Raw genomic sequence first — 22,500 nt, 5'->3', positions numbered from 1 at the left:
AAACTTGAGGCGGAGCGGCGGGTTGTAGAGATGAGCAGTAAGACAATTACAACCCCTTAGCGGGTGCCAGCAAACCCAACGCCACCTTCAATAACGTGGGCTTACAAAAAAATGGTGAAGGCAGAGAAATTGAAAATAACAAACAATCGCTGAGGACACAACAGTTGGAAATATTTCATATACCATTTAGAAGATGTGCGCTGACAAAAATAGAACACCTCGAGGCCTCGCTCCCGCTGGGGAAATAATAATAACAAGAAGAGCTACAACAACAATAATAATAAGTAATAATGATAATAATAATAATAATAATAATAATAATAATAATAAGACTACTACTACTACTACTACTACTACTAATAATAATAATAATAATAATAATAATAATAATAATAACAAAGACTACGAATTGGTAGTAGATCTGTAATCAGACATGATTCTAAAAATGTTAATATTACTTACAACACACAATGTGATGTTACTTTATCTTTATAACTCACAATACCTCCCCTTTCCTTGTCCTCATTTTTCTCCTCTTCCTCCTCCTACTCTTACGTCATTTGCTTTTCTTTCTCTTTCTTTTGAACCTCTTCCTCCTTCTCTTCTTACTCCATTTGCTTATCTTTCTCTTCTTTACTTTGCACCTCTTTTTCCTCCTCCTCCTCCTCCTCCTCCTCCTCCTCCTCCTCCTCCTCCTCCTCCTCCTCCTGCACAACCTTCCCTCACCTCCTCCTATCTCCTGCCTCCCTCCTCCCCCTCCCCTCCTCGTACTTGGTGTCGCAGTGGCTGCTGAATTATACAGTTCCTCATTATTGGAGGCTGTATTTTACACTGATGAATAAACGGACTTTCCGAGAAACTATTCGTGTCTGTGTTATTATTTTACGGTGCAACCTTCACTGAGTGCTCTTTACTCTCTCCTCAGCTTGCACCAGGGTATTCTTTTTGTGTGAAAGTATAAAGAAGAAGAAGAAAAAATGAAAGAGGGTGATGGAAAAGGAATGAGAAAGGAATGGAATAATACAGACGATTTTCTTTTTCTTTTTTTTTTTATTTGTGGTGCTTTGTTTTATTTTATTTTTTTTTTTTTGTGTGTGTGTGTGTTTTTTTTCTCGTGTCAATATGTCAATTTATCTTGTTTATTTCACTTGTTTCTTTTTATTTGTGTGATGGGGAGTTTCAACCTCTCTCTCTCTCTCTCTCTCTCTCTCTCTCTCTCTCTCTCTCTCTCTCTCTCTCTCTCTCTCTTATTTTCCTTCTGTGTCCGTCTGTGTTTGTTTGTGAAGTACTGTCTGTCTGTCTCGTCTTTAGTCTCTCTCTCTCTCTCTCTCTCTCTCTCTCTCTCTCTCTCTCTCTCTCTCTCTCTCTCTCTCTCTCTCTCTCTCTCTCGTGTAATACCTCCTCCCATCAGGTGTGATTTACGCGATGATATTTTTATTTTCCACCTTACTCTTGACTGTCTGAAAATATTAATCCACTCAATTCGCGATATCTGTTTTAAAGTGTTACGATCAGTTTACTCTTCGCAGTGAAATAGACGCGGCGGCTGAGTAAATAACTATGCAGTCTGATGTATGGTAGTAACGAAATGATAGTATAAATTTTTTCCCCTCTTACTAACTCGAGAGGGAGGGTTAGGAAGGAAGATAAACAGTAGTGACAGCAATAACAGCAACTATAACAACAACAACAACAACAACAACGGCTACATCCATCTACAACATAAAACAACAACAACTGCATCTATTACAACACCAACAACAACAACAACTACAAGGAAAGCCAGAACTAAACAGCGACATCCATTACAACAACAACAACAACAACAACAACAACAACAACAACAACAACAACAACAACAACAAGGAAAGGCAGAACTAAACAAGGACATCCATTACAACAATAACAACACCACCACCAACAACAACAACAGAACTAAAACAACACCAGCATCCTCAACGATACAAATGTCAATAAAAGCAACAATAACAACAGCACCATTCACAACAACAAAAATATTAATCTTCAGGCATGATGCAAAAGTGAGGATTCTCTTATTTTTGTTATTCCGGCTTTTTTTTTTTTTTTTCTTCTTTTTTCAGTAAATTCAGACTGTAAAGAGGCAAAGGAAGCGCTATTCTACTCAGCACGATAACGATGAAACAATGAACTTTATCCCTGACATTTATGGCGTCACAGAATACACCCTCCCCTCACACACACACACACACACACACACACACACACACACACACACACACACACACACACACACTCTCTCTCTCTCTCTCTCTCTCTCTCTCTCTCTCTCTCTCTCTCTCACCATCATCATCATCATATCTCTTCTCCTCTACGATCCTCATCTTCTTTTCTCGGTCTTTCCGTGTCTCCCTCACCGATCGTAACCTTCCTGCTCCTCTACAAATAACCTTCCATACTGAACGCCTCTCACGGCTTATCGGCAAACTCTGAGATCTGTTGCTACCTCCCGTGGGATTAACCAAGCTCGAAAAGACGGGAAGGCGAGAGAAGCGTGGAGGCGTAATAACGTAATGGTGCTTGGGTGTGACAATGCGGACGTGGGTCATGAGATGGTGAAGCAGCCCATGAGAGTGTGAAGTCATGGGTGCGTGACGAGGTTAACGACCAAACGACGAGCTGAAGTGATGGTTTCTCCTCCAGTCCCGGGCCCAATGAGTCTCTAATTGCAGGGAGGAAACGCATTAAGGTCAGGAAGGGAGGCTCAGATATCACATCAAACAACATTATCACGCCACGGCCATCGATATCAGTCGCTATCCTGCTGACTTAATGATCGAGTCTCTGCTCAAATAGTTTGTTTCATGTTGTATTACTTCTCCTCTCTTGCGGTTCACTAGTTCACTCATAAAATCATTCTACTTGGTGTATTGCGTTGTTTCTTGCTTCATATTCACGTGTATCTAGCATTGGAATGTTTTTGATGTCCCTAAAGCAAGAACTCATAAACACGCTTCAATTTACATTTAATAACAATAAATCAAAGATTTGGACGTGAAAGTGTAACCAGTGAATCTCTAATATTTTTTTTCTGTCATTGCAACTCAGCCTTCTTCTTGTTTCCTTCTTTTCCTTGCCTTTCCATTAGTGGTTAGAATGATGTCCCTCGCATCGCCCCATAACGGCACCTCGCACCCTCGATCCCAAGAAAGCCACTTTGGCCCCACAATCAGCCAAGTAATGCCTGGCTGAAGGCATTTCACGGCTCCTCCGAGAAAAGGATCACCAGCCAATCAATACCAAGGAAAGTGATGTGTTCCCTTAACGACGCTGACCACATCCACTAACATCTTCAAGAACATTTGTTGATCTAACGCATGTTCGCCTTAACAATAGCGAATACTTAAGGAAATATGTCTAACTGACACAATTCTCTCCATTTAACGCGAATTCATATGGAGGTGACGCTTTAAAATACCAAGCGTGCCTGAAATAGTCCCGAGTGACGACCAACACTGATGCGTAAACAAAGCCAGTGTATATTTAAATAAAGTGAGAACTCATGCATGCTCTTTGTCTTTGTGACCCACTAACGTATTAATAATGGTGCTTTTAAGGCTGAAGAAGCATAATCCTCGAAATGGGGAGACTTTTCCAGGTTTAGAAACGTAACTCTCTCCCTTATTGTTTCTTATGGGAAGAATATCTTGGAATTTTAACAGCGCAACCTTTACGTCAACTAAACACGCGCCTTATTCACGAGGAAACTTTATCATAATAACTAATATCAATATGCTAGTATATTTCCAATCATTATATGTCCTTCACAGAATAATCTGATTACACATTACCAAGAAATGATAAAAAAAAAAATAGCGAGTTTTGGCAGCCAGCAACAGCAAGTAAAATAACTCAGAAAAGAAAAGACAGAAAAGTGGAAGGGAATGGAATTATTCATTAGTCTGTCGTTTTTGTCCGAGATTTCAAGTTCTCGCTATACGGTAATGAAACGCTGCAGGAGTTAAATTAGTGTCCATTTTCCTTTGTATCACGAATGATGAAACTCATTTCCAGTGATTATTTCCATTATTATTGAGTGCAACTTTTTTTTATTTACATCTTTAAGTTTTTTTTTTTTTTAAGTTAGAAATAATTTAGAATTCCTCAATATAGCGTGTTCAGTATTGTATAGTACACCATTCACACACACACACACACACACACACACACACACACACACACACACACACACACACACACACACTAACAAACAAATAAATAAGAAAACTTCAAAAATGACCCGCTATTACATCCTTAATTTGTTTCGAGTTATGGAAATTAACTTCCACTGCCATTTGGTATTGCTGCGCCTTTGAAGGAGAAACTTTTTTGTAAGAGAATGACCTAATTTTAGTTCCAGAAAGAGAGAGAGAGAGAGAGAGAGAGAGAGAGAGAGAGAGAGAGAGAGAGAGAGAGAGAGAGAGAGAGAGAGAGAGAGATGCAGGTTTTCAAGAATAATGTCGTAAAAAAACGTAATAAAAAGATATTCCATAGTTTGCATGAGTAAAGGGTAATAGTGCGAAGTTTGTGGTCGATTGAGTCTCCAGTGAATTAAACAGGGTGCTGTGGGTGATGTCTTTTAAAAATGTGAAGAGATAATTCATAATTGATGAAATAAGAAATCTAACATTAGTAACAGAATTGAAATGAAAAAAAATACTAAGAATTGCTTAAATATAAGTACAATCACAAATATCATGCTCTTTTCCAGTGTCCAACTAATAAATCTATAGACACTGAAATCAAAGCGTTATTTTATAAGCATACTGCTGGATTTGTTGGGCTTTGGGAGAAAAGGAGAACTATATACATATTTGCTAAAGATTTCTGTAAATATGTTACATGGTTTACGATGCCTGTATGTTAGGTTCACTCTAATAGACGAAATCTCTCCATAAATAAGTCGTAAGATTATCTCTAATTTATGTCATACATCCGATTATAGTATGATATGATATGGTGTGTGTGTGTGTGTGTGTGTGTGTGTGTGTGTGTGTGTGTGTGTGTGTGTGTGTGTGTGTGTGTGTGTGTCCCTCCTCGTTGAATTTTAATCCAAGAAGACCTCACTCACGGAATTGGAGATGAGTTCTGGCACGGCACCACAGAATAGCAACAGCAACGCAGGGCACTCACCGATATGAATATTAGTAGTGGACCTTTGGTGTGTGTATTATCATGAAGAGTATCTCGCAGTCCATCATGAAAATTAATGGTTAGTATTTATGAGCAAGGAATACTTACAAGTACTTCATCCACTATACAAGCACACACACACACACACACACACACACACACACACACACACACACACACACACACACACACACACACACACACACACACACACACACACACACACACCTTACTAATATGTGAAAACAGGATATTAGTTTGTGAAGAGAAAAAAATATATAAATAAAGGGGTCTGTATAATATATTCCAGAACATTTCGTTTTTGTTTTGCTTTTTTCCATTGATTCTCGTTTTTACAACTCAATAATCTTCTACACTTTGATGAAGAAGGTTGTATGTATAAAGTGATTAATGCAGCAAGACTTTTTTCATTTGATTTATGGAATGATTTGCAGTGTTATTCGTTTTTAGATGTTTCTTATTTTCATTCTTCCCTCCCTGCCTCGCATTATCATATATATTGCTATCCACTCTCTTAGACATGTAGTTTGGGCGATTCATATTTGAACTGCTGTTGGTATACACGTAAAATCCTTGTTATTGTCACGAAGATTCTCTCTCTCTCTCTCTCTCTCTCTCTCTCTCTCTCTCTCTCTCTCTCTCTCACACACACACACACACACACACACACACACACACACACACACACACACACACACACGCAAGCGCGCACTAAAATATAGAGATGTACCGATGCATCGGTATCGGTATCAGAATCGGCGGTATCGGCCCATTTTTTGGGTATCGGTATCAGTATCGGTTTATTTTATGCCGATACTTCCGATACCTAAAAGGAATTTCTTACTTAGTGATATATTCGATATAAGATATTGATGATACCAAATTAATATAATACGGCGTATTAAGTTTCCGTGGTGATTACCGTATGTCATAGAATACTGTTTTCTGTGGTAATAAGCCACAACCTCTAAATTGGATTTGTATGAAACGCGTATAGGCTGAACTCAGGCATCCTGTCACACGGTCGGTCATGAGTCACCACGCATTCTCACTGTCTCTCAGTCAGACGCTGCTCCTCCACCCACACAAAGTTCACACAGGTGAAAAGCTTATGTTTTTGAACTATAATATATATATATATATATATATATATATATATATATATATATATATATATATATATATATATATATATATATATATATATATATATATATATATATATATATATATATATATATATATATTTAGTTAGGCATTTTGCATTATTGTAAATAACAGCATATTCTTATTTGATTTATAATTAACAGTGGTAGTGCTAGCCTTTTCCAAGATATCATACTGGAATAGGTGGAAGCTCGAATTATATATGTATATTAATTTTAATGCAAGTTTAATTTTTGAGTTACTTGTGTTAACCTAAGGATGTAAAAATTCCATAACTAAGAAAGTAACGATTCTGTTTTGTAATCATGTGCATTGTGTATAATTTGTTGCATATTAATTATTTAAGATCATAGCAATACACTAGAAATTTAGAATAAACTAAACTTTTTTCTATTTAATTGAAAAGATTAGGTGAAAGCTCATTTTTCTGAATTGGTCTACTAAAGTCTAATGAATTAATATCAAAGGATGTCAGATTTAATTAAAGAGAAACATACACAACAAAATGAGTTTCTTTTGCTAATATTTTGTCTGTTTTACAATTTTAATAATTTTAAAAATATTTTTGATCGCCAAAATATCGTCAATAAAATTAATAATGAAAATGCACAAGACCAAATGGTCGCTAAAGGGGGCAGCCGTGGTACAGTGGAACCATGCGTGCTTTGGGGTCCAAGGGGTCTCCAAGCGCACGGGTTCGAATCCTGTCCACGGTCTGAGTGCAGGTTGGGCTTCCTCACTCAGGGCAACGGTTTCCTAGCGGGTGGGCTTTGAGATAGGAGGTACCCTAAAAAGTATCCCCTTTAGCCCATAAATTCCCGTGAAAAGCCCACATAATATATAAAAAAAAAAGGAGTAAGAAGTAAGAATTTAAAATAACTGACAAGATTCAGAGGACTGAGAAGATATTCATTCCAATTACTGAGTAAATTACCTTTGCAAATGGTTTCAAAAAGCTTCTAGAATTGCTCCTATTTCACAAACGTTCTCAAAAGCACTTACAGCATCCCCCAAAACAAAGCCTCCCATATGATAACGCTCGCCGTCCACCAACTCATCCTGGTGTCCAGTGCAGTAATCACTATAAGTAGTAGTATCGGTATCGGTGGTATCGGTATCGGTAGTAGTATCGGTATCGGCCCAATTAGGTGATATCGGTATCGGTATCGGCTAAAATTTTGGTATCGGTACATCTCTACTAAAATATCCTTCCACACGCACGCTGTACATGTAGCTATCAACAAAAGGAGCAGTCCATAATTCACAACAGCGCAGCGAAAATGAAAATATATATTCTCTAATACCGACGTATTAGAAAAACAGCAGAGAATTTCGAGATTAATAATCACTTATTATTTTTCTTGATTCCATTTTCATTACAAACGTATTAACATACTTAGAAAAAGCGTATTAGTATACATGTTATGTGCACAATAATGTTTCACTATGGCTCAGTAACATCAAGTGTTTCCCACTCTCCCCCTTCATTAGGTAGGTGTTCATGACATGGATATACTTAGTTTACACCTCTTTGAAGTGTTGATTTATCGCAAACTGCTGAGCCAACTCGTCATTCCAGCACAGCGTCGCCGTGTCACAGCGTTGAAGCGAATGTGAAAATAAAAATCGAGTTTCCACGGCGAAAAGATCAATGAAATATTTAAGAATATGAAGGAATGAAGGCCTCGAATGTTTATTGCGTTAGATTTTCATGAATTTGCCTAAGCCTGTATACATAAAAAGCCCTAAAAGACATTTAATTTTACTTCCAGCTAAAAATGTACGCTAAAAGAGTATTCTGAAACTGTGTACGTTTTCTTAAGGGATTTTCAGCCAGGAGTAAAATTAAAATCTAAACTCGCAATACATTTTATGAAATAGCGCTTAAGAAAGGCCGTAACTATTATGTTTTTGCCCATGAATGTCAAAACAATACTTAAAGATACTTCACTTTTCAATAAGAAAAAAGAAACAGAAATAGTGACATTTTAATGAGTTTAGTAATGTACATGATGCGACTTCAGGCTCTAGGATGTTAAGCTGTCAACACAACAACAATGTGGAAGCAGCCTCGCCAAGCCAAGGAAAGAGAGGCAGCTTCGTCAGGCTAATTGGATGACTGACACACTAGTGCAAAATCATCTTCAAAATTCAGCTTATCCTTGCATGCAACTGTGGGGGGTGGCTGAGTTAGATTGAGTGCAATTAAATATATTAAATTGCACTAACTTTCTGCAAGCATCTGTAAGATGACTTGGTAACTTGGATTGAATTCAGGATTTATTAAATTTAAATTGTACATACTCCCGGCAGGGGACTGTGGAGTGTGTGGAGGAGGTTATTTAGTTGAATGCAAAAGTTATATTGACTTCTACAGTATAGTTACAATACTTGGACTGTGTTGTGATGTGTTTAGTTAGTTTGAGTAAAAAATTATGTTATATTACTTCTACCCCCTCCAAGCGGCAGAGATGATTGGGATGCGTTTTGTTACGTGTTGTTAATGTATTAATTATCTACCACAATAACACACACACACACACACACACACACACACACACACACACACACACACTTAAAAAACGCAGCATAAAAAGGATTTCGGCGTGATGAGTACAATTGCAATCCAAAGTTAGCTTTACTTCATGCGTTATTAGCATAGTCTGCCTCCTAATCTCTGGATGTAGTAGTTCTTATATACATGTGTCATCAATAACACTGATGAGGTGGGGAATCATGGAGCTTACATAACACATCTGTCTCATCATAATATCTGGCTATCACCTCACCTCGGTCGTCTGCTGGTCACCCAGCCAGTCTTCCCCATGACGGAGCGAGCTCAGAGCTCATAGACCGATCTTCGGGTAGGACTGAGACCACAACACACTCCACACACCGGGAAAGCGAGGCCACAACCCCTCGAGTTACATCCCGTACCTATTTACTGCTAGGTGAACAGGGGCCACACATTAAGAGGCTTGCCCATTTGCCTCGCCGCTTACCGGGACTCGAACCCGGCCCTCTCGATTGTGAGTCGAGCGTGCTAACCACTACACTACACAGATAGAGAGAGAGAGAGAGAGAGAGAGAGAGAGAGAGAGAGAGAGAGAGAGAGAGAGAGAGAGAGAGAAGAGAGAGAGAGAGAGAGAGAGAGAGAGAGAGAGAGAGAGAAAACAGAAAGAAGAATGAAAGAGAAAGAAAGAGAGAGAGAGAGAGAGAGAGAGAGAGAGAGAGAGAGAGAGAGAGAGAGAGAGAGAGAATAAATCTGTAGATGCCGTGTATTGCGTGAGTCTCAAAGGTTTGACTGATGGTTGGCTAATGGCTAAGTTGTTCCAAAGTTATGGTCTTTGGGCTACAGTTCCACGGTACTCTTATAAGTTTGCAAATAAAAATGTTGGAGAGTAATCGTTCATACTTTTACTAATCTTTTAGATGAACAAAAAAGGATTTACGGGTTCCACAGTTAGTTATATTTTTGTTATGGCGCGCTTCAGCCAAGCTGGATCACTTACCAAAGTTTTGGAGTCTCCCGGCCAAAGTTGGCAAGGCTGTATCACCCAAAACATCAGTCATAAGCCTGAGTGTCGGAAGACGTAAACAAACTGCGTGGCGCGTAGAGCGATGTCAGTATGACACAAGAGGGAGAGAGATTTGCGTCCTTGACTTGTGAACAAAAGCGAACGCTTGTGAATCTGCCGGTAATAGTGGCAACTACGCCCTCAGTAGCAAGAAAACGGCGACAAGGGAGAAGAAAAATGCTGGCTATAATCCTCCTCACCGCACAGCTGAGGACACTGCACCAGCTGAAGAGAGTTTGGACTATTTCAAGTGTATTAATATTTCACCGTTATTTATAACATACAATATAGTACAAGTACGTGTACGTGCAGTAATACACTTTATATCGGAGCAAGTGTTTTCCTTGATCCTTTAAGTTTAGTGGCTCAGTTCTACAAAAACCAGGTAATAGGTGCTTTAAGTTGCATAATCCAACCGAAGCTAAGCTAAGCTAAGCTAAGCTAAGCTAACCTAACCTAACCTAATGAAGCTTAACCAAACTGAATTAATTCATAAAACACCTTACCTTGCCAATCTGGGAGCATTCATTCGCTGTTAGCCTCCACGTGGATGGAGCCTTAAAGGAGCAACACCTCACGCTGGAGGGGGATGCGATAGAGCGAGGCCTCCTAATGAACAGATTCATGGCCAAAGATTCATAGTGAAACCAGCAGGGCAGCTTCACCCACTCCCGCTCCCCACAGACGTTCAATATTTTGTGTGGACACTAATGTCGGCAGAGAGAATTACTGTAGCCTAAAGCACTCACTTCATTGTAGACACCCGACTGGTCCACTAGTCACAGTCACTGTCCCTGGCTGAATGTATTGCTGCATGAGTAGGATCAGCGTGTCTCACCGCTCTGCCTCCCTCAGGACCGACCAGCAGCACGATGAACCTCCGCTTTGTTTCTCTCTTTATCCCCCAAAGAGCCAGAATCGAGAGATAACCCGGCCTCTCCCGTACTTGCGCCGCACAATCAATGTCTCGTCCACTTCCACAATCCACAAAGATCTCAGGACTGCTGATGCTGCTTTCATTATTCAACCAGTAGTCTGTAACTTCACTATAGAAGGAATGCCAGTCGACGGAACTACGGTTAATATTTGCAAGCATTTCACTACAGTCCGGTGGTCCAAGTGCTTCCTCAGCCAGTAGCCGGCAAATAGAATATCTTTCCACGTTATAAAGTGTCCTTTCCACTTGCAGCAGTGAAGTCCCAATCTCTTCCTAGTTTTTGGAGAATCATTTTCACAGAATGTACAGTCACTGTTCCAGTTCTTGCACTTGACACCTTGAGACACAACACCGTGTTCCCTCACTGCTGCCTTACTTTTCTCGTAAAAACAGGAAACAACAGAGAAGTAATTGTCAATAACACAACCATCACACAGGAGCATCTTCGCTACACTGAGAAATTCATCTAGCATCTCTCTTCGACGAAACAACATACCCTGAGAGGCGGAAATTAGTGGTTGTTATGATTATTATTATTATGATTATTATTATTATTAGTAGTAGTAGTAGTAGTAGTAGTATCATTATTATTGTTATTGGCTTTGTCTTCATTCAGAGGTACCAATCACCGAGAGACTCGAGAGACTCATGCGCCTGGCAGCCTCAGAAGAAACGAGTCTCGCTCAAGCCCCTGCCACTTCATTTCAGCAAGACTAAACACGCCAGAAAATTTCGCGACAAAACATTCTGTATTTAAATGCTATGAAAAATATATCTAAAGTATTCATGCTAACAGTATCCACGGAATCTGATGGTGCATACTCTACAGAACAGTTATAAACTAAACAGTCATAATAAGATAGGCTTTTAGTGTTTTCACATTTCTCGTCTGCTCCTGTATAGTTTGAAACATTTTCCACTGGTTTCTACAGTGACTAATGCTTTATCTGGCAAATCCCTAAAAAAAAATCGGGCAAGTATTATTTGTGCTGGTGCTGACAGGATATTGTGCCGGGCGAAATCGCGCAAAGACGAAATAACTGGCCGATACCAGACACGCCGACTTCTCCAAAACATTCAACAAGTCAGATGCGGGAGATACGAGTTTGTGAAGCCGTTGTAAAGGCTCAGTCTATGCATGTGTTGTGGTTGACTGCACGAACATATCAGGAATAAAAACAAGGTGTAAAAGGATGGGTCGTATTAAATAAATAAATAAAAAAAAAAAAAAAGACTACAATTCTGAGAAAACATAGGGAGAAAGTAACAGCAAAGGAAAATTCAATATTCTAAATGTTTAGAGCATACTGAATCTATTTTATTTATTTAACTTTAGGGGTAACTTAATTTAGAAGTAATCCTAATAATTTATCTTAAAGAATAGAGTTCAGTTAACTTGCATATAGAAGTAATTTTATAAAACAATGTACTGTTTTTTTTTTTTTTTTTTTTTTTTTTTTGTATATAGAGTTTGTCATTCACTATGGCACTGTTTTCATGTTTGTGTTGAATATGACCTTTCCATATTTTCCGTTAATCAAGAGTACAGCTGTAGAACAGTACAACTGAACCAATCGGAATAATTGTAGATTGTATTTAATAACAATGACAATGTTGCATTTCCATGACACTCACTTAATCTGGTGTCAACACTGCCACCTCATTTACGTTTTTGTTGTGGACACAATTGCAGCGTGTATCGGAACGGACACGCACATGTTGGGAAGGAATGTGTTGAGCCCTGGCTGATAATTGATGCCTGCAGCTGGTCGATGTCTTTATGGCTACCACCAATAAGCTTAACGTGTTTCGTTGTACTGTACATACAGCACCATCACTGCGCCAATGTGATGTAATGTGGATAAACAACACAAACAGTACTTGTATAAGTAATATCAGCACAAAAATAATTTTCAACATCAACAGCAAAACAGAAAAATGACCAGAAGCAAGAACAAAAGAATCAACAAAGCTACCTCAATTAAAACAAAATAAAAGAAATAAACACATAACATCATTGACAGAAGAACAACAGCCAAACAAAATGGCACTCCCATCAACACATCACTAACATCAGCGACGGCACTCACCACAAGGACATTTTTCAAATCATATACTGAACACGTGATTCCATTCCCTATTTGCTGTACATATGTAAATAAAACAAGGGCATTGCTCCCCAAACCACACCTGTCATGGAGGAATCCAGCTGTACCTATTCCACTAGTGAGTCCCTAATATGTAAAAAATAGATAAATCAGTAAATGGAAATGACATTAAGAATAAAATACTCAAATGTCAGTAGTAGTGATCGCAGTTGCATTCACGTAATTAGCTACTCAAGTTCGGGAAATAAAAATAAAATAAATAAAAAGACAAACACTTATCAGACATGCACGGAAGTCTGCCTGTGCGTACCGTCTTGCGTCATTACCTAGTTCACTCACGCTCTATCCACATGCTCTCTTATTTACTTTTTTTTGTGTGTGATTCTCTGGACCCGGCACACGTTGAGGCAATTCATCATTACGTGGCTAATTACACCTCTTGTTCCTCCCCTCCTAGCCTCCTTATCTACCTGTAACAAGGTGAGCTGCTAATGATGAGCATATTCCCCTGTCTCGTATGTGTGTGTGTGTGTGTGTGTGTGTGTGTGTGTGTGTGTGTGTGTGTGTGTGTGTGTGTGTGTTTACATGCTTGAACTTTGTTCCAGCTTTGAGTACTTTCTGTTTGTATTCTTCTATCGCTCCATTTCTGAGCGTGAGCGTCTACAGTACTTTTTACGTACCTATTAATTCGTTCATATTATGAATACATTTGTATTTTCCTCAAGCATATTTTTTGGTCTTTTTAGTATATCCTCATGTGCATTATTTATTACTGTAAAGTGGAAGATGCACGATAGCATATGCGAAACCACAAAGGGAAGGAGTGTGACAACGAAGTGGCACTGAAAAATACTGGCACGTCAGGCGAGGGAGGATGGCCAAGGCGCACCCGGTGGCAGATCCCTCCCTGCTGCCAAGACTCACTCGCGGGAAATTATGAGGAGTGGCCACGTCCTGGTGGTGCGGAGAAGAGGGAAGCGAGGAAGGAAAGGAGGGAATGAGGGAGAGTAGAAAAGTGAGGAAAGTATTGTGAGGCGACCATCCGCCAAGGTGTGTAGCAAAAGTAGGGGTGGGTGAATAATAGAAGACCTCTTTCCCGGCTTTCCACCAGCTCACCGTCAGTAGAGCGGACACATACGCTTGAATGGGTTAGGGATTATCACAAGGAAGGAAAGAGTGGCGAAGTGTTTACCAGGTAAGAACGAATTTCCGTTTTCAAGCGCAACGCACGGTTTCAACAAAGGCACTGGTATGCAGAGAGAGAGAGAGAGAGAGAGAGAGAGAGAGAGAGAGAGAGAGAGAGGACTTGTAGGCATAAAATATTTTAATTTTATTATAAAATATTCTATATTCCTTTTCTGTCGCCATTTAAGCCCTTTACTGAGTGACACACAGTACACACACCAATCATTAAAAGTATTAAGCAAAATTAATATTGGGCCCTGATAGTGTTGCAAGTACCTCTTCTTACCTATTCAGCAACCAGGGTAACCAGACGCAGGGCAACAAGAACCAGACAGGTTAAGCTTAATTGAGCATAGGTATGTGCGTGTTATGAGAACCAACACCTTGTGGAAACTTCCATCACGCCTATCACTGTATTATCCACTTGTGTTGTGACATAATGTAAATTGTAAAATTATATTAAACGGCAATCAGGATTAATATAGTAGAAGCTAAGTACGTATTAGTTACTAGTGTAAATAAATTTGGAATTAGAATGGGTGGACCCAGGCAGCTTTTGTTTGTGAGATGGAGTCATGTCGGATCGTGTGCTCGACCCATGGCTCGACCACTGAGTTTGGAGCAGTCCGGAGTAGTTGCCAGTTAGTCACTTCTCAGTACAGATCCTTGTTAAATTAAGAACTTAAAGGGGCGGAACCGTGTATAACAGTAAAGAGGCTGTCTTTATTATTTGCTATGTAACACGACCAGCCGCTAGCCAGGAACCCAGCAGCTTGGATACACCACTCCGCCCGTTACTGATCCTACCCGGCCAAGTCCGCCACAACTAAGCCATCAGTTATTGATCATCATATTTAACGATGATTTATTTGTTTGCATGTTAGCTGGGAGACCATAGCGTGAGTGCAAAGATCTAAAAAGTTTCGTCATCATCATCATTAACCATTTGCTCCAATATCATGATTTTCCTTCAGTGAGTTGTTGAGTATTATAAGTCTCTCCCACCATAGACGATCTCTTTTCTGATGTTCGTCTTTTTTTTTTTTTTTTTTTTTTTTTTGTCTTCCCTTTCACTCACCGTCTCCAGGTTTTCTATGATTTTCACACTGGCTTCTTTCTGAATACCTCCAACTCAACTGTGTTCCCTCCTTCTGAAGTGTCCATATCACTTGTACCCATGACTGGTCAGCATACTCAATACATCATCATCTCCAATCTTGCTCCTAACCTCCTCGTAAGGCGCCCTAAGACTTCCCGCTTATTGTCCGTTATACCTCAGCATACTCCACTCTTTCAGCGAACTCTCCATCTATTTGGTTCTTGGTCATGTTAGCATCGTACAATATTCCGTGTCTCACACATGCATTGTACATATTTGCCCTGTTTCTTAACGACAGTTTATTATCAGAAAAGAGTAAACTCCTCGTGACTGAAAAAAAGATAAATAAATAAACCGCGACTGCTTTTTAGCATTAGCTTCTACGTTGGAATGAAGCAGTACGCAGCGGTGCCTTCCGTGAAACGCCAGAATAGCGATGTTTTCTTCATTTATCTGCACCCTAAGTAAACACAGTAAATATGAATTTTTTTTACTTTTCACGACATTTTTCCAGGTATTGATTTATGGATATATGTTATCGACTTGTTTACTCGTCTAGGAAGGAGGATGACAAGTATCAATTATTCATTTAAACTGTTGATCAAGTACAAACACACACACACACACACGCACGCACACACACACACACACACACACACACGAAAATCAATACTTTCTCTCCTGTCATCTCTTTAGGTAAGCATGCGCATCCAGCAACGGAATAAAAAGAGAATGAATAAATACATGGAACTATTCGATAGGTCACTCATTACTGTACAAATACACTTTAGTTAGTCTAACTTTCCGTTACTTTGATCTTTCCCTGCTCCCTCTCTCATATATAATCTCAAATTTAAACACCGAAATAGTAAAGGATTTCGTCCCCCTATTTTACTAACATCGCTGAAATCACTCGACCCATGAATTCCTCGTCGCTTGAGCCGCGTGATTATAATGTATAGGGAGCCTTTACAGGACTGAGAGTTGATCACTGTTTAGTTTGCCACAGATGGGACGAGGGAGTGAAGAGAAAAATGCTGGAGAGAGGTACAGGGAAAACAGAAAATGTTAAGGAAGGGCAGCTGGAAAGTTAAATGTTGGACTGAGGGTAGGATTTAAAAAAAAAGACACATGGAAGTGAAGTATTTACATGATAGGAAAAATAAATAAATGAAATGAGAGACGGTAGCATCTACTACTTGGGCATGCATGTACGTGCTTCTGTGCGTGAGAGAGAGAGAGAGAGAGAGAGAGAGAGAGAGAGAGAGAGAGAGAGAGAGAGAGAGAATGTTACGAAAATATTTAAGATCGAGTAAGTAAATACCCAAGACAAGAATTTTTTATATATTAGAGCAAAGATGATTTATGCATATCAAATCTCTCTCTCTCTCTCTCTCTCTCTCTCTCTCTCTCTCTCTCTCTGCTCTTCCCAGACGTGATACGAACACAGATAATGATAAAAATAAATGCTATCAATATGGAAATGTATTGCTTTCCGTGATACTCCTGCGATAAGGAGGGAAAACCAACACGAACGAGCAAGGGCAATCAATAGGGAGAATATTGTTTTAATAAGATTTGTCATAAAAGGCAAGAACAATACATTTCAAATAAAGTTGGAGAAGTAGAGTCCTTTATGTCAGAAGAGATAGTCGTGACTGTACGTATCAGGGGAGGTTTGCAAGAGATACCACTCAAAGATGCCGAAGACTGTTACTACGTGACTCTATAAAAGCATGTCGGTCTAGGAGAAGACACATGACCAAAGAAGAAGATGCGCATGTTTGTCTTGGCACGTGGAAGATAAAGACTTGTTTTGTATGTGTCACGAAGAAAAAGGTGGTCTTTCACAGCGAAAACTATATAAATGCTGTACTATTCATGCAATACACACTTAAGAATTAAATACCAGATACACGTGTAGTGATAAAACGTGTGTGTGTGTGTGTGTGTGTGTGTGTGTGTGTGTGCGTGTGTGCGTGTTTGCGCGCACTCACCAGCGTTCTTGTGCGTGTCTTGGGAAAGGGCTTGAAACTTAAGCTTCATTTAACGCTAAAAGAATAGCTGTTGGCTTTCATAAGCTTGTCACAAGGAGAAATGATAGAGTAAAAATTATCTCGCAAATTACAGAAAATTTATTCTATCTATCTATCTATCTATCTATCTATATATATATATATATATATATATATATATATATATATATATATATATATATATATATATATATATATATATATATATATATATATATATATATATATATATATATATATATATATATATTATTATATTATTATTATTATTATTATTATTATTATTATTATTATTATTATTATTATTATTATTATTATTATCATTATTATTATTATTATTATTATTATTATTATTATTATTCTATAACTACTGCTACTTTTCTATTACTACTTCTATTACTACTTCTACTACTACTAATACTAATACTAATACTAATATTAGTACTACTACTACTACTACTACTACTACTACTACTACTACTACTACTACTACTACTACTACTACTACTACTACTACTATTACTATTACTACTACTAGTACAGTTTTCTTTGTCATTATTTTTGCCTGTGTCGAGCGTTTCATATCCTTACTGTAAAACGAGGATTGCAAAGCGAGACGAAGCTAGTGAGGTAAATCTCAAGTAGGAAAACACTTCAAAACAAGAAAAGGAAGATTTATTCACGCTCGTCAAGCTCAAAGTTCTTCTATTGTCGGTTTTCTACGAGTGTTTGCGTGTGTGGAGGGAGATATGAATTGAAGAGAGACTGAAGGAGTAAACAAACAAGAATGGTGAACTGAAGGATAAAGAGTAACAATGAAACTAACACTAAAGAGACAAACAAATATGTACACACACACACACACACACACACACACACACACACACACAGGAAAAGGAGATTCATACAGCAATGGAAAAAAAAAAAAATCATGGGAAATTACTAACATGATATAGGAATTAATAGTGAATGTAGAAGAGAAATACTATAGCAGGAACCAAAGAAAAAGAAAGGAAATGGACGTAGGAACAAGAGAGAGGGAGAGAGGGGATGAGAGAGAGAAAGGAAGAAAGAGTGGGAGGTGAGCCAGAAGGGGAGGACCGAACACGAGAAGGCGTGAAATAGCTTCCTGAAGTTTACTCACTGGACTCTGAAAACGAAAAGCTGCACCTCACTCTTAGAGGAAGGAAAGGCTTTGTGAAAATTCACTTTTGAAACCTCCTATCAGAGAGAGAGAGAGAGAGAGAGAGAGAGAGAGAGAGAGAGAGAATTATCATCCCAGTTTTTAAAGTTAGTTTCCTAATTTTCAACTGGTTTGTGTTTGGCAATAAACTTGTGAGAGAAGAAAATTTGGGGTTCAATGCTGCTCTCTTCGCTAAGAATTTCGGCTTTTTAAAATTCTTTCGGAAACATCAATTGTCCAAAAAGACCACACTGAGAAGACCAGATCGGCAAAACGGTGACTCTGCCAATAAAGCTGTTGTCTGGCTGCTTCCCTCTCTCTCTCTCTCTCTCTCTCTCTCTCTCTCTCTCTCTCTCTCTCTCTCTCTCTGTGTGTATGTGTGTGTGTGTGTGTGTTTCCTTATACCTATCTATCTGTCTCTCTTTACGTAGTATGAAGGTATATAATAATCACGACAGACAAATAAAAGAAAAAAAAAGGTCCAAGATAACTAATTGAGCTATTAACATATAAAACGCTGTAGACAAAGAAGGAAGAGAGACAAGAGGGAGAAGGAAGGATGATGGAAACAAGAAGTGGTAAATGAATAAGACGAATGAGTAAGAGTAGACGAAGGAAGAGGTTCTCATGGTTTTGGTGCGACTTCAAGCCTCATTCATCATGGCAGCGCTTCACGGGCACCTCGCTGAGATAGAATTACAAGAAGTTAACAAAGGAGGTTTGAAAGTATTACGAAAAGGAAACAGCGCCTCGCCTTGGGATGTTTGCAATTTGTTCGGTCTGACGGAAGGATTTGATGGGAACGTGTTATAGTGAAAGGGCTGTTTGGTGGAGATGGATGAGGAGAGATAGATAGAGAGAGAGAGAGAGAGAGAGAGAGAGAGAGAGAGAGAGAGAGAGAGAGAGAGAGAGAGAGAGAGAGAGAGAGAGAGAGAGAGAGAGAGAGAGTTACTCCTTATTCAGTTACTTATTTAGTGTGTGTGTGTGTGTGTGTGTGTGTGTGTGTGTGTGTGTGTGTGTGTTTTATGCCACCAAGAAGATGCCTTTAGGTTTGTTCTTTGAGCAAAACAGTTACAATGGAGGAAAGTGAACAGGATTTATGGAGAAGTGGACTGAGTTTACACCAACAGACCAATCATACGCCCTAGATATGTCTATATAGCGTCACTCGTGTTCCTGACCTGAAGTTCATTAAATAGTTGTCTGTCACAGTGCAATGCAAAAAATTCTATGAATTGTAAAAAAAAAAAAAATGTGTCTAATAAATGCACCTTATTATGGATTATATCGAGCAGACATTATGCTAATTAAAATGAAGAGCAGTGATAGCAACCGTGGTACAGTGGAACCATGCGTGCTTTGGGGTCCGAGGGTCCAAGCGCACGAGTTCGAATCCTGTCCACGGTCCGAGTGTAGGTTGAGCTTCCTCACTCGGGGCAACGGTTTCCTAGCGGGTGGGCTTTGAGATAGGAGGTACCCCAAAAAGTATCCCCTTTAGCCCATAAATTCCCGTGAAAAGCCCAAATGCTATAAATAAAAAAATAATAATAAATAAAAAAACAGTATCATCACTCCAAGGTCCAATCAAAGCAGGGGTATCACTGAGCACCCAGCCACCCACAGCCAGTCCGCCACCGCAGCATCTGCTTTCACGCCGCCTCCCAGACTCGATTTCCATAATGACGATGAAATTTGAATATGTTAGAGTAGTAATTGTATGACGGGCATAAGGTTTACCTAGCACAGGTGTAGGGAGCATTAACATGAAAGCACTCGAGTCTTGGGCTCTTGTGCAGCAGCCATACAAGTAACATAAACACCAATAATCTTTGTTTTAGGACACTTCTTCGGCTATACGTGAAACATTGGGACACCGTCTATGCCTCACACATCTACAATAACATTCAGCAGTTGTTTTTTCATCAGCAGGCAAGTCTCCATCAGTGCTATGTACTGACCTAAACAATTGTACGTCTGGCGGTAATGTCGGGAATCGGATGTTCTTGGCTGCTCTTTGTAGGCGGAGCTTAGGAGCATTACTAGCTATCCAGTTTTGGCCCACCAAGAAAACGCCTATACTCACACACACACACACACACACACACATTTCTCTCTCTCTCTCTTTTTTTTTGTCTCCTCTAGGGAACAATGCTCTTTTATTATGTTATTATGTTCCCATCCTTAGTTGTGATATGTAACTCCTTTGAATGACAAACTTTACATCATTTCTTCACCAGCACTCTTCTCAGTATCAGGCTTTTATAAACATAGCTATCACTGCATTTTCTCTGTATCATTCAGTGTATATTAAGAAATATACAATTCTTTGACCATGACAAACAATAGTCACAGTCTGTAGTCATACTCATCTTGTCGCCTCGCAAGGGACGACATGGATAGAGTGGACTGGGATGTGGGCCGTACCTCGGATACTGAACAAGGGAGAGAGAGAGAGAGAGAGAGAGAGAGAGAGAGAGAGAGAACACAAGTGACTGATGACCTAAACCATTTTCATTTTCCAGGAATGAAGACAAAATGGAACCTGGGCGCCGCCGCCGTCCTGTTGCTGTCTGTTCTGTGTCCAGCCTCGGGTGAGTGTGGACCAGAGGAGTTATTCCATAAAATTGTTCTGTTCTCTATTCTGTGAAGTATAGTAGATGTCTCAAGGCAGAACAAGCAACAGAAGCACACACACACACACACACACACACACACACACACACACACACACACACACACATAAGAACATAAGAATATAAGAAAAGAGGAAGCTGCAAGAGGCCGCTAGGCCTATACGAGGCAGTCCCAGTGTGCTTAAGCTACCTAATTCCATCTTCCCCATCCATGAACTTATCTAACCTTCTTTAAAGCTCCCTATTGACTCAGCCCTGACTACATGACCACTGAGACTGTTCCACTCATCAACCAATCTGTTTGAAACACACACACACACACACACACACACACACACACACACACACACGAATATAATGTTTGTGGCGGTGCATGTTGATATGTTATCTGATGATATCAATGCTGACCATAATAATGATGACGTATTCAAATTTATAGAGACAAACAAACAACAAACTATATAGCCATCTGATATCATTTTTATATGGTAAAGTTGGCAAATAATGGTAGGATTAATTTTCATTTAAAGATTTACTTCCTCTCATTTTTGTAAGTCCGCTATTTTCTTTTTTAATGTTTGTAAGTGAGATGATAATGCATGATGGCGCGACAGTCCTGGTCCAACAGCTACATAATGTATGACTCAGTCCTTGCAATAAAGGATAGTCTGCTCTATAAGCATGTTTTTATTTGTCGCAGTAATGTATCAATTTCCTATTTCCTATTTCAGTGGCATTCTAATTGTATTATGAATTGATAATTGTATGAATATTAATTCCTGCTACAATTTGAATAAACCTCACAAACAATATGAACACATTGTATCGGGTGTATCCTGTCAGCGCACCCGATTATAATTATTCCACCATCATGATTGGCCAACAGATCTCACTGGTGGTGCATGTAGACTCCAGGCTGTGGTGACGCCACCACACACACACACACACACACACACACACACACAGGTTCAAGGGGTGCTGTGAACTTATCATTAAAGGCAGTTGTGACCTCACTGAACGTTTCCCTTTCCGTCTCACAACACAAGGGGAGAGTCACAGCCTGCCCTCAAAAGACAACTCTCTTTCTTCACACAAAACTACATGCATCTAATTACATTTACACTTTTCACTCAAAATTTAAAATCGAAAACAAACAAACAAACAAAAAATAGAAAGATGACTCCCATACCATCCTTAGAGTTCCCTTCTATTGTTTTATGTTAAGCTTGTTTGAGGACCGGCACCTCAGTGGGTTTTTTTTTTTTTCCTTGGCCGCTCTTTCCTTCTTACACACACACACACACACACACACACACACACACACACACACACACACACACACACACACACACACACACACACACACACACACACACACACC

The 22,500-nt window shown here is 39.3% G+C and overlaps 1 protein-coding gene across 1 annotated transcript in view; it reads left to right on the top strand.

Annotated features, from left to right (window-relative positions):
- The window catches only part of LOC123505561 (hemicentin-1-like), a 52,223-nt gene that overhangs the window by 12,057 nt on the left and 17,666 nt on the right, over positions 1–22,500 (top strand). Inside the window, exon 2 of the mRNA XM_045257027.1 lies at positions 21,009–21,077. Coding sequence (XP_045112962.1) covers positions 21,009–21,077 — 69 coding nt within the window. The remainder of the gene's footprint in view (positions 1–21,008; positions 21,078–22,500) is intronic.

Source organism: Portunus trituberculatus, chromosome 18, assembly GCF_017591435.1.
Source record: "Portunus trituberculatus isolate SZX2019 chromosome 18, ASM1759143v1, whole genome shotgun sequence".
NCBI classification, from domain to species: domain Eukaryota; kingdom Metazoa; phylum Arthropoda; class Malacostraca; order Decapoda; family Portunidae; genus Portunus; species Portunus trituberculatus.
This window is presented reverse-complemented; position numbering and strand designations above follow the sequence as displayed.